We start from the raw sequence: 14531 nt of genomic DNA, 5'->3' as shown, positions 1-14531 counted from the left end.
GTATTTTTGCACTATATACTGTTTTACATTATATTGTACTTTTCATTTGGTTTGAACCCAGAAAAAAACACCTTTCACATGAGTTTTACACAAAAATGTTTAAAGTACAAATGAAATCAAAGCTAACCATATGATTTTGTTAGCTTACATTGCTAGTTTTGTGATGCACAAGTCATCCGAGCATGTCATTAAGAAAAAAAATTGTTTGCCCTTGTAATCTTTAATTGAAATCTGAAAATGTACTCCCTGGTTTTTTTGTTTTTTTTGTTTGTTTGGTTTTTTTTTCCAGTTAAATAGTCAGATTACGTCTATCTGAGGTATTGGGCTTGATTAACTTACTTAACCACGTCCCTCAAACTGTGAGCTTTGACAACTAACAGAATTGATGGAAATGAGAAGGAAATGTCTGTTAGGTTGTAATAACTCTTCTAAACCCCATTTCCCAATCTTTCTGAATTAAATGCCTACTTTACTACATCCATTCAGCTTGCAGTAGAAAAAAAACAAGCCATGCCCCCTGTTTCCTCATTTAATATTACATTTCTCTAGGAACTGCATCACAATATGGATAAAACATAGTCGCAGCTTCTGGTTTATGTGGACTTTAAGTTATAACACTTTATCTCCAATTGTTTCTGTTATAAACAGTCAGACAAGACATAAAAATACATGTATCATATCTAGGCATGGGGTCATAATATTGGGTTTGGAAAAGTCAAGGTTGTCAAACTGCTTACATTTTTTATTATACCATTTCTATAAATAAGTTTTTTTAATGTGTTTTTCCTGTTTTGTAAAGAAATCTGTGTTATTAAAACTAATGAAGACAGCAGAAGTCAATTCTTTATTTTAATTCTTTAGCCTGACATGTTTACTGTTCTAAAATATTATAAATGTTTCCTAAAATAAAATATATTGTGTTCAATGGGGAAATATTTTTTTTTGTTTTTTACCCAGACGTTTAAAATGAACTTATTTTATAGTAATCACAACACCGTGATAACGTGATATTTTTATCCAAGGTTATCATTCCACCAAAAACTTATACTGCCTCATGCCTTATCATATCCTATTATTATCTGACATAAACACAGCATGATGAGTGTCTGTACTATGCTGTAAATCTATTAGAAAAACATAGTAGTCGAAAACACTGCAAATATAAACAGATCATGATCATTTGTCATTTTAAAAGCTGTGCAAAATCTGTTAGTATTGTGAGAAAACACAAAGTAGGTAAATTGCTGGTGTCAAGAACAGCCTCAAGTGCTGAATAGTGAAAGGACCAAAACACAGTGACTGAAAATATCAGATTTTAAAGTCACCAGAGATTCTTGGCCTCATGACCTTTGTTTGGAGGAGACAACGACTTTCTGACCTATCGCTAAAGGCCCTGAAACACCAAACCAACAACAAAAAAGACTAGTGAAGATGAAAACCTACCATGTTACTTCCATCTGGGGTAAAAATTTGAGCTTGAACACACCTCAAAGACTACAGCCAGTGGCCAAATTCAAATGTGGTAACAAGAAACAAGACGATCCGTAAATATACTTTAGCTTGCTCTCGATTTTGAATATAAACAATTTCACTCTCTTTATTTAGACAGCTCATGTCAAGTTGTTATGAATATATTCACATACTGAAATGCTCAGGTACGATGATGAAATTTGAACAGCCTGTCAGTGGCATCTTAAATTCTTTACCCGCTTTCATCACTTTTATTGTTATACACTGACTGTTAAACCGAACAGCCAATTAGAGTCCTTTCTGTCACCACTGATGCAAACTGGTGCCAATCCTACACACTCTATCAGTCAAGTCATGCACGCCACAAAAACTAAGCTAACTGTTAACTTATAAGACAAAAAACTGAGATGTTGTTTTGCAAATCATACAGGTTTGCGCACTGAGAATCTCTCCCACATGACTTTACATTCTGGACGCTGTGTGCAACTATAGATGATCTATGTGTGGCAAATTAATTTGGGTTTCCTGTATTTTCACTCCTATCCCATACAAGCTCCAAAAGTGTGGTTTTGCAGCGATGCCTTAGAACATTGGTCTCAAACTCAATTTCTAAAGGGCCACAGCTCTGCAGATTTTACCTCCATCCACCACTAATAGACTTAATAGTTTATAATAGTCTTGAACATCTTGATTAGTTGGATCATCTGTTTGATAGGATTAGAGAAAAACTGTCCCCTTTCACATAGTGATACCGGAAAATATCGAAAGCCTTTACTGGTAAATTTAAAAAAACCTTTACCTGTAAATTCTGACATCATTATCCAGAAATGACCTCTAAACGGCTGCGCTTGTATTTGTAAACATAGAAGGGCTTAGGCTTTTATTGATGGTTTCGCTTTTATTTAAAGCTTTAGCATTCATACAGCTGCTTTGTCCTAGAGAAATCCAAAGGCAGAAGCGCGAACCGCAGCTAAAGGTTTACACATTTGACTACATTACAAATTCTGTGGATGGATAAGTATTGTGAACAACTTCGATGTAAACATATGGAGGAACACTTTCGCATGTCGAGATGTACATAGTATGTGTGTGTGTGTACTGGCGCTCACTGGAGCACTCCTTCACCTGTACACGCTACAAGCAACTGAAGCAGAGCTTGAAGGTAAACAAACAGAGGTTATCATGAGCATTTTATTGATAATTTCATACACAGTTATAGTAGCAGTCATTGCTGTAGTAGTATCAGTAGTAGTAGTATCAGTGTAGTAGTCATTGTAATATAATCAGTAGTAGTAGTGGTTGTGGCTGTAGTAGCAGTAGTAATGGTTGTATCATTAGAAACTCTCTGTAGTAGTAGTAGTAGTTGTTGGTGTAGTACTTGGGATTTATTTTTATTATTATTATTGTAGTGGTTGTTGTTAATGTTTATTACTGTTGTCCTTTCTTGTTTGTTTACTGTCATTATATCACTAGCATTGTTGTCACTCCTTATCACTGACTGGTTTCTTTCTATCAGATTTTTTCCCCTTATATATATATATATGTTACTTGCTTCATTTAGTGACTGTTATTGTTCCTTTTGTATGTACTCTGACCTGTTTACCAAGTTACCTTTAACAAACAAACACACATACACACACACACACACACACACACACACAAACACACGCACCTGCCAGTATTTGACTGTATTGTTGTTGTTTTTGGTATTTTTGTTATTGTTTCATTTTCTTTGTATTTGTATCATCTCAAATTGCGTACCTTTTGTATATTCTCATTTAAAAAATAAAAATAAAAAATCCTCAGTGCCAATAAAGAATATTTTCACTCTTCTCGTAGATGTTGCTGGTCTAGAAAACCCTTGACGCAAACACCCGCATATGTTCAAGGACTATAAGTTTCCTCCTGTGAGGAGTTATGAGCACTCATCTGCTCCACTATAAGGCTGAGAGAAGGAACTCCTCTGCAGTTCACAGTATCATCAGCAAAGCCTCAAGTTTAATAGATGTCTGCCTGTGGGCCCTTATCACACCGTCACAGACCTACAGCAAATCTCTGACAGCTCTCTCAAAATATGAAGGCTCTGTTCACTTAATAGGCCACCCCAGGATAAACAAGAGGTTCAGGAAATTGAGTACAGTGGAAACACATTTCAGCTGTGACAAAACAAGCTGTTGGATTCATGTAAAATATTTCTCGAATAGAAGACTTAAACAGAATGGCATTTTTATTATTATTAAATTTGGTTGTTGCCTGTCAGTTTAAGGAATAATTTATAATGGGATTGTTTATTTGCTTTTTAAAATGTTCTTAATTATAAAAAGATTCTTAACTTTAAAAAGATTTAAAGCGATAGTTCGCCCAAAAATGAAAATGTATTCACTATATACTTCCACTCAAGTGGTTTCAAACCTTTATGAGTTTCTTGCTTCTGTTGAACACAAAACATAAGGATATTTTTAAATATATTGGAAACATGAAACCATTGGTATACATCAGGGGTGTCCACACTTGGCCCTGGAGGACCAGTGTCCTGGAGAGTAGGGCTGTGAGATCAAATATATAATTGCTTGTTTTGTTTTTTTTGACAGATATTACGATTTGATTTGCAGTTTAATTTTGTAGTCGATATTTAGCTCAATATTCTGTTAGTTGTGGCAATAATTCTGCGATAGCTCTTAAAAATGACCTGTTTTTGTTCGGTTTCTGTGACTTTGAAACCAAACATTTCCCATATTACAAATGCTGTTTTTATTTCGTCTTTTAATGCTTTTGACTCAATCGGCTAGTAAGAATAGCCACACACGACATTTGCTCTGGGTGGGGGAAATTAAATAATAGATATATATTTCATATCGCAGCCTCTTGCGATTAGCTAATCACAACGTTTCAAACTGTGATTCGATTTCAATTAATCACACAGCCCTACTGTAGAGTTTAGCTCCAACCCTAAACTAGCATATATTAACCAGCTAATCAACCTCTTAAGCCGCGATCACACTGGACTTTTCTTCCCATAGACGTCCATTCATACGAACACGAATGCGTCAGACCGCAAGTTTTGCAGTTCACTGCCTTGCAAAGTTCAAGCTTGGTGAACTCTGACCTGCGAAATCACATCACAGGACTGCATGAGACCAATCGAAGATCAAAACATGACCTCTTGGACAGAAATTTAAAATAGGGACCAATCGCTTACTTTTTAAAATGTCTAATCATCTTTTAATTCCACCCCGCTTTGCAGTGCCGTATAACAGAATTTAGCATGCTCAAACTCTAGTGTGACCACGGCTTACTAGATATACTAGAAACTTCCGGGCAGGTGTGTTGAAGCAAGTTGGAGCTAAACTCAGAAGGACCCCGGCCCTCAAGGACCAAGTTTGGACACCCCTGGTATACATAGTAGGAAAAACAAATTCTATGAAAGTAACTGGTTACAGGTTTCCAATATTTTTCCAAATATCTTCTTTTGTGTGTAACAAAAGAAAGAAACTCATAAAGGTTTTATACAAGTAAAGGGTGAGTAAATGATGACAGAATTTTCATTTTCGGGTGAACTATTTCTTTATTGCTGAGTCTTGATTACCTTTCTAGTTTCTCTAAAAATATCATCTGAAATTGAGGTAAAGAAAATGTAGTAATATTCAAATAGAAACATCATTAGCCTTTGCACAAAAATAATAATGATAATCAAAAAAAAACGAAAATGTTAATTATATTGAACATTTAAATTCAACCTGTCATTTAATTCATTTGAATTTTGCTATAGCATCACAGGTAGACTACATTTATAGGTTAAATTATAATGGTAGTTTTTCCAAACCACTTTAAAACAGTTCTTGTGCCCCTCCATACACATGTACACATGCAATTTCTATTTTGTTGATTGGACATTGCGGAACATTCTGCTTGCTTTCTCTGATGCTCATAGTTGGGGACATCATATCTGTTCCAGTCTCCAACAATCAACAGAAAGCTTATATGACTGAGCAGCTTGGCCCCAACAGTCTGATTCATTTCAGTGATTCTAACGAAACCACAGACATGACACACACAGAGCTTTCATCTGTCTGTTGTATGTATGACAGGTACATCAGCAGTCTGAACTGACAAGGCTTCCCTCTACATTGAAGCTTTAATGCATTTCAATAACTCGATTCTTCAGAATCTATTTACCAAAAGCTTTATCAAAAGTTTATTTCAACCAATTGATGAAATTGTTGTGTCATTCAGCCATTTTCTTAGAAACAATATATTTGTGACCTCCGTTTTTAGTAGCTTGTAATTTTTTTGCATTTGCATTTAAAAATGGACTCTAATGACTCACTAAACTAATTCTTCTTCAAAAAGTAAAAAACACATCTGTTATCAGATCGAGTCTTTATTAAGAACTACTTATGAAATGACTAATATTGCGAAGATTCAAGAGACTGTTGTGAGTCATTGAAATACTTGGTTTAAAACAACATATGTGTGACACAAATGGTCCTATTAGGTCAGTGGTTCTCAATTCTGTTCCTCACCCCCTGCACATTTTGTTTGTCTCTGTTACTTGACCCACAAGGATCAGTACATGGATCTCTCTGTTAATGAGTTGATGATCTAAATCTGGTGTGTTAAGTAAGACATACATAATGTGGATTGTCCACAAATGTGCAGAATTGAGAACCACTGTATGAGGCATTTAATTATCTTAGAAAAGTCATCGAAACATTTTTAGCAAAAGCACATTTGTGACTGAAACATTTCAAATTAGTTCCTGTTTTAATATAAATTACAGCTGAAACTATTGAGTTCTCAGAAGGAATGTCATGACTCATTTTACCTCATTCACACACACACACACACACACACACACACACACGCACACACACGCACACACACACACACACACACACACACACACTCACATTAAAATGGGTGTCTTAATTCTCAAAGTGGAGTTTAATCATAACACATTATTGGAACATGAATGGCACACACACATTTTACACTGAGCCAAAACGGCGACTCGTTTTGTACAGGTGGCTTGTTTGTTCATTAAATGAACCAATCATAACCTGTTTCACAAGCAGTGCTCGGTTGCTATTGGCTGACACATGCTTAGAAACAAACCTAACAGAATGATTCAGTGAATGAATGTAAGGATAAGCAGGGTAAGCCGTTGGATGAAAATACTGGTCAGAATACAGTCTAGCTTAATTCTTTAAATTCGTTAGTCCTCTGTTAAATTCTTCTCCTTTTTATTTGGCACGAGAGACATTAAACTAGCGCGCGTGCCACCTCAACTTGCTTATTGACTCGTCCCCAAATTACACATCATCATCTTGAAGTGCTGCACCTTTTTTTGCAGACAGGAGCTCAGTCAGCTTTTACTGCGGCGGTTTAATAAGGCACACAACAGGTTAGCAGAATAAATTCCGTCTTGATACGGCTTACCCCTAGCTATATGAACATTAAAAACGTTTTGACCAAAATATGTAATGCAACACTATTGTTTTCCCGGCTCCCCAATGTTTTGTGTAGCGCGAATGCATAATATGTTATGGCCCGCAGCGGTCGACCTCTTATTCAGCACGAGCAATTCGTTGCTCCCATGGGTTTTGTCCCGCCAATCACCGATGCACTCAGGAAATAATCTGGCAAGATCAAAGTGGAAATGCACGCGCAGTGCAGGCGCGTCCTCGAGGCCAGCTCCCACAGCAGACGGCAAGAGGTTTCCATCGAAATCCCTTTTAATTGAGGCGAAACAAATAAGCGAGTGGTTATGTCGCTGCTCTCGTAATTGATTCCATATTTCACGGTATTAAATGTTATACCGAACAGTGCCGGTTTCCGTTCAGTGAGAGAGTGAGCCACAACCTGCTTATAAATCGTTTAATTAAGCGTCGAATCACAAAGGGTAATGCGGCTGCACTGAAGCTGTTGCACACGTGTCGTCTGACTTAAATGATGCGAGTCATTAATCTCGTGTAAACCGGACGTGTTTTCACCCAGCGTCAAACAGTAAACGATCATAGCATACATTCTGAAACGCGTTTAATACAGGATTCTGTTGTGTGGTCAGCACGTAGGCAGGAGTGCATGCCAATGAGAGCCGTATACAGATGCTGCTGAAGATACTCACTCAGTTTAGGGATTCAGGGGGCGCGTCGCCGCGCAGCATCCGCCTCGCTGCACTCTCTCTGCTGCTGCTGCTGAAACGTCTGGCTCCCGGTCGGACCCCGCAAGCATAATCAATAACCTGCGTTGAGCCTGGATTCGTATGTTAGGGAGGACATGTGTGCGGTATGGCATCTGGCGTCCTCAGCGCAACCTCTGACCATCCCCATTGTTCCTGTGCATTACCGCGTCGCGCACAAGGCGAAAGGCGCACACGCACATCTGGGTTATTCCAAGTCGAGGATCGGTTGTGATATCAAGACCACGTCACGACTGCCTCCGTTGAGCCTCAGAGTCTCCTCGAGCCTCAATCTTTTGAGCATCGGCGACAGTACCATATGACAGCGCGGTGCCCACTCCATTGGCATCTGGAGCTCGCGTTTTGCGCCACTGCGCGGCCAATCTGGGCATGACAGCCAGCGGATGAAAAGTAGCCATAGAAAACACTGGGGTGGTATTATGAATTTATTAATACGCTATAAAACTCTGCTTTAAAAATACTTCATAGTAGCTGTTTTGATTTATGGTGTTTATATATATAATAAACAATATACACTCTAATAATACAAAGTTTATAGACCCTTTTGAGAGATGTAAACAAAAGCAATGGTCCCAATGTACTTCCTGTTTTACATTTTTAATTTCTAAAGCTTTCAATAATACAAAAAGAGCCACATATTGATAAATGATGTTATGATATCTGTTTTAACATTCAGTTATGATTAAATTGCCTATTGTTACAGTTATGAAATAGTTTGATAACAAGCAGGAAATTTTCACGGGCCATTGACATGACCGCATTAAAATGGTCTATTGACAACATAAAATATTTAAATAAAAATATTAAAGTCATATTTACTTAAAATTGTATTAATTCTAATTTTTTTAACAATATTTAAATACATTTCACAGAATTTTCAAATAATTTAAAGAACCATTTGTCCAATGGGATGGTTCCATAAATGTTAAAGGTTCTTCGTGGAACCACAGATACCACACTTACTGACAGTGATCTGATCACATGAGGTCTGCGATGCTCATTAGCATTTTCACCTGGTATAAAGGTGAGTTTCTTGTCAACACTTGCATTTTGAATTCTCCTTGCCTCACTTTCGTCAGCTTCAGCATCACATTTGCAAGACTGTTCAGTGGGACACGAGTGATATTAAATGACCAAACTCATTCTACGTATCTTATCAAGTTAGCAGGAAAACAAGTGAATAAACAGAATAAATAGCAACTATGATTATGATTGTTATCTGTTTTGTTACAATGCAGTGAAGTATAAATACCTCATTTTATTGCACATTCTCAAAACATCCCATTACGTCAGTAGGAAGAGAGTAGGTGGTCTTTTGTGGTCATTTCAACTCTTTGCCATTTTGATGAAGTGGACAACATGTTATGCATGTTTTACAGTTGTATTTAGCATTGTGGTTTTAATATTAAACCTAAACAGAACTAAATACATTTTATTTTTAAGATTATGTGATGTCCCACTATTCTGTATAAAAGATTACGGTAATGTTAGAGATTGTATTTTGCATGAGAGGACCATTTAATCACATGCATATTGCAACAAAAATCACATAAACACACATAATCAAAAGAGGACAAATATTCACAAACATTCTAGTTGCCGGCCACCAATCAAACACAGCTCTCTGTAAAGGTAGTACATTTGTTTATCAGCACATACTGAGACTCACAGACCTAAAGCCCTGCGCCCTGCTGTTAATCACCCATCTGTGGGCCTGCGGACCGTGCTAGTGAGCACACTGACTGCAGCAGCCGCTGTGTTCAGGTGGGTGATCTGTGCTGAACATGCCTGGGCACTGCAGGAGCTAGTCAAGCAGGGGGCGTCCAAATTATGAAAAATGCAACCTCAGGGCTGACAGCTTAATTGCTGTATTAATATAGAAAAAACACAAAGGAGCAGTGCATACTTACGAACACAAGTTCTAAAGAAAATCAGTATGTAGATAATTGTTTATGGTGCTATTCTGTTTGGAATATTGAGTTTGCTGATGTAAAAGAGTAGTAATATTGTCATTTAAACCCAAAAGAAAAAGATATGGTGTTTGTACAGCTATTGAACAAAAAATAAATGTACAGTTTGTTAAAAAAAAGCCGTCAGCACTAGTCCTAACCATTGTCTCATAGCCAGATAAGGAATGACATGCATGGGTACAACACAAATTTGTACTGGTCATGATTTTGGGGGAGAAGCACAGAAACTGGACAAGGATGGATCATTTTTATAGAAAAAATAAAGCAGTGACTGCAGGCTGAAGGAAAGTATTGGAGTAAAAGTACAGATACAGCACTACAAATTTATTCAAGAGAAAGTAAAAGTACACATTTTTAAAACATACTTAGTAGATAACAATTCCTGAGAAAAAACTACTCAATTACAGTAATTTGAGTAGTTGTAATTTATTACGTTACACCACTGAGTTTAACACTATAAAACTAGCCCTGACAGACGAAGTTTAATAATAATTTAATTGAGCTGTTAGACTTTCAGAGCCTAATGCTTTAAAAAGATATCATATGACTGTCTGACTCTGACTAGTGCTCCACCTGCCGCTCCCTCTAGACAGCGCACCGGGGTGGGGGTGGCAGATCTTTTTAAGGACCCACCCCATTTCATGTACCCCCGATCTCACCCTCAGTACACCCCGCCTACTGCTTCATATTTAACCCCATTGTACAGCTGTGACTATTATAAACACAGTCTATCGTAAGGGATGCATATTAAATACCGAGAGTAAACCGAGGATCCTCAAAATGACCCAGCTTTATTCACCGTTTTGAGTTTTACGCGTCACCTAGAGAGAATCGCGAAGATGAGCTGCTGCTCGGGGAGATGCGTGCTGATGTTCCTCTGCGCCCTTCAATTGGTGAGTGCCTTATAGATTTGTAGTAAAAAGAAGTGGCTTTGCATGCAGTTTATTTTAATCTGTACAATATGAAAGATGCTGTTTGGCGAAATTTGACAATGATCTCAAGTCTCAACTTAAGAGTTTTTGAACATCTCAAACATGCAACAATTTAAACAGTCTATTGTTTAAAAGATGTGAAGTTTTGAGGCAAAAAATACCAGTAGTTCTTAGTTCTTCGTTAATAATATATTATTGCATAAGCTACCCAACATATAGCATATTAAGCAATTTAGCTTATTTGTCGGAAGTCTTTGTTTACATTGTCAGAATACGCTGTACGCCAGTACATAATATGAACCCCTTGCGAAAACGAACCATGGTTTTATTATAGTAAAAGTGTAGTCATCGTGTTATTTTGGCATATTGATTAGCATAACCACAGTTAAACGATGGTAAACTATTTTTTGTCACATGGTTTGCTAAAAAATAGTTTGGTTTGGTTTTGTTTGAAGTAAAATCATGGATTATTGTGACTGTGGCAAATAGGGCTGAACAATATATCGTTTGAGCATCGATATTGCAATGCTTGTATCTGCAATAGTCACATCGCGAGCTTAGATTATTTATTTATTATCATTATTAAAAGATAAAGATGTTATTATTATTTTTACTTTTATTTATACAATGATGACCATGTTATTTTACATTTTGATTGTTCAATGTCTGTACTTAAATACTGTTAGACTCCTTGGAAAACCATAAAGCACTGTTTTGTAATTTAGTTTTGCTTGTAATTTATTATATTTCATGCAGATGCGCTGCATAGAAAAGACTTGATTATCCCAGTCAATCTAAATTAAATCTTTCCAAATAGAGCTGTTCAAATCATCTGGTAAAATTTTGTTCATATTGCAAGACATATCATGGCAAAACAAAATATCGCAATGTTAGATTTTTCTAATATTGTGCAGCCCTAGTGGCAAACAAGCAATTTATTAAAACACTAGTTTTTATAGCTTTATATGCAAAAGAACCTAATTAAAAGAGCGAAACACATCAGTGTAATAATGCATAGGACTATGTTTGTTTATTGTGCATACAGTTTTTAGCCCCCCTTTGATTTTTTATTTTATTTATTTTTTAAATATTTCCCAAATGACGTTTAAGATGCAAGGAAATTTTCCCTGTATATCTGATCATATTTTTCCTTCTGGAGAAAGTTTTATTTGCTTTATTTCGGCTAGAATAAAAGCAGTTTTAAATTTTTTTAAAACAATTTTAAGGTCAAAATTATTAGCCCCTTTAAGCTGTATTTAGATCTTAGAATATAGATTTAGTCTACAGAACAAACCATCGTCAACTTTCCTAATTGCTCTAACTTGCCTAGTTAACCTAATTAACCTAGTTAAGCCTTTAAATGTCACTTTAAGCTGTATAGAAGTGTCTTGAAAAATATCTAGTCAAATATTATTTACTGTCATTATGGCAAAGAGAAAAGAAAACAGTTATTAGAAGTGAGTTAATAAAACTATCATGTAGAAATGTGTTGAATTAATCTTCTCTCTGTAAAAAAAATAAACAGCGGGGCTAATAATTCAGGAGGGCTAATAATTCTGACTTCAATTGTATATAGCTTATTTATATTTAATCGTTTTGTTCTTTTTTCTCATTTCTGTATTTCCTGTAATGTTAAATTGTCCATGTTGATGTGCTTGCTGCTGTATAATAGCTCTCAAAGGATTTATAAAGCATCCATCATCCATACACCCATCCATTTATCCTTTCATTAAACTCATACAATACCTTTTCATTTAAACATGCAGATCTTTTACTCTAAGAATAGTGTGAGATGTGAATCAGCTGTGCATTATGTGATACTGATGTTGTTTGTGTTTTATTACATATGTATCTATCAACTGTATGGTCTGTCAGTGGTGTGAGATGATTTTTCTACTGTCATGAAGTGATATATTGGATTCTACTTGTCATGTTATCCCAGTTCAGTTGCACTTGTGGTCTCTCCAGGAGCAAAGCCTCTTGTGTCTGTGCTGAACACCAACGGAGACAGTGACCTACATCCTTGCTGTTATTCTGCTTAACCTTTGTATAGCTTTTAAGTTCAGTCTAACTTTAGCTTGTTTGTTTTTCAATTCCTTTTATCCTGTCGCCAGTGTGTGTGAGAACTAAAGAATGAAAATGTTTTATCGTAATAAAATGTTTCATTCACATCAAATTCTTACAAAGGTGATTTTGTATACACAAAAAGCATATTCAAATCGAGTAAAGCACCTGTTTTAATGTTATTTTAATAAAACATCCAAATATGGGTGAAATAATGTACAATTATCATTCAGACTAACGAATATGTTTATGTAAAAATAATTTAAAAAATGTGCATTTACACTTGTAGTCATCCTACTTACTCAGATGGTAATTTTATGATATTTTGATGAAAAACGTCTTGAAGGCTAGTGGTTTGAAGGATAAAGATGTAGTATTTATAATTAAAATAACAATTCGCATTTTTTAGGCTGCATCAAGATCTGTAAATAAATATTGTTAATGTGTCATCAAATGATTGTTTTGACCCATATTTTTCGTATATAAATTAAATTATTACACTGAATTACAGTGTCTTCTGCAAATCATGGTCAAATGTATGATGGTCATTGTTGTTTTGCTTTGAAAATGTTTTTTTAATTTGATATCACATTTTAGATTCTAACATTGACTTAGCGGCATGCTGACCTTTTTCAATGCTCTTACCTAATTAATAAATGATGGAGACTGTGCGGAACAGATGCAGTTATTAGTCTTTACATTCATTTGATCTCATGTTTGCAAACAATTTAATCAGTTAATCATTATCTGTTCAACTGCAAGAGAATAGAAAAAAAATAGAGTGAATAGAGTTCAGCATGTCTGCAATATCATGTCTGATTTGGTGTAGCATTTACGTCCAGACTAAATATTCATTCTTTGTTCATCAGCAGGTTCTGCTACCATTGTTTTGGGTTCATCCATCCTTTAACAAGTCAACTGTTCACGTATATGGATAAAGTTTAGGAATAAAGGTGTCAGGCAGAACCAAAAAAAAAAAGCTTTCACAGTGATGCCTTTTGTGGTTTCTCAAATAATCTTTTTGTGAAATGCTCTTCAAAGAACCTTTTTTTCATAGCATGAATAACATTTTAATAACCTAAAGCATGCACATTTATCCGCTATAAAAGACTATGAAAAAAAGGGAATAAAAATGTTATATTGATGTTAAAGGTTCTTCATGGAACCTCAATCTCAGCCTTTCATTATAAGAGTATGGTCATAAACTGTAAGAGGATTTTAATAAATAAATATTGTAAATGTAAATAAATATACATTTATATATTATAATAAATAATATATATATATTGCTGCTTGTTCGAATTACTTATTTAAAAGAGTTGAAGCATTTTTTTATACATTTTTTGAGGACAACTTAGTTATATGTTCAATCCACTTAAAATGACTGTTAAACGATTAAGTTAACTTAATTTGTTTCGAGACAACATGAAGCAATTTTGTGGAACTCAGCATTTTTTTTTACAGTGTTGTATGTTTGGTTCAATGATGCACATCATGCTGGAACTAGACGAATACTATAGTAAAGACACTGTGTGTAGATGATTTTAGGTGGAACCTCAAGGAACATCTGCAGTATGGCAGTCAGTATTTCCACTACAGATTAGCACCACTTCAAAGTGGGTGGGATTAAAGACATGTCATGACAGCTGTGCCACATCTACTGACGTTACATTATTGGAAATGCAACACAAACAAATGTACAATAATTAAGCATATAGTTTTGACATGCCATTCCCAACCTCCCTCTCTTTCTATCACCAACCTAGCTTCCTGTCACAATTACTGTCCCATTATAATAAAGGCAGTCTTGTTTATTAATAATATTTTTTTAAACTATAAAACAATGACGATATGAAACAATGACTTTAACTGCAGTTTGGCACTTTCACTTTC

The 14531-nt window shown here is 35.6% G+C and overlaps 2 protein-coding genes across 4 annotated transcripts in view; one reads left to right on the top strand and one right to left on the bottom strand.

Annotated features, from left to right (window-relative positions):
• The window catches only part of si:dkey-70p6.1 (uncharacterized protein LOC570575 homolog), a 41722-nt gene extending 33768 nt beyond the window's left edge, over positions 1–7954 (bottom strand). For both annotated transcript variants that reach the window (XM_056463681.1, XM_056463682.1), the window contains exon 1: positions 7598–7954. The gene's annotated coding sequence lies outside the window, so the exon portion shown is untranslated. The remainder of the gene's footprint in view (positions 1–7597) is intronic.
• The window catches only part of nkain5 (sodium/potassium transporting ATPase interacting 5), a 61339-nt gene that overhangs the window by 41210 nt on the left and 5598 nt on the right, over positions 1–14531 (top strand). Inside the window, exon 1 of one of the 2 annotated variants that reach the window (XM_056463684.1) lies at positions 10305–10535. The exons of the other annotated variant lie outside the window; for it this stretch is intronic. Coding sequence (XP_056319659.1) covers positions 10482–10535 — 54 coding nt within the window. The 5' untranslated portion in view covers positions 10305–10481. Of the gene's footprint in view, positions 1–10304; positions 10536–14531 lie in introns of those variants that run through there. 2 annotated transcript variants of the gene reach the window in all.

This window comes from Danio aesculapii, chromosome 8 (genome assembly GCF_903798145.1).
Source record: "Danio aesculapii chromosome 8, fDanAes4.1, whole genome shotgun sequence".
NCBI classification, from domain to species: Eukaryota; Metazoa; Chordata; class Actinopteri; order Cypriniformes; family Danionidae; genus Danio; species Danio aesculapii.
This window is presented reverse-complemented; position numbering and strand designations above follow the sequence as displayed.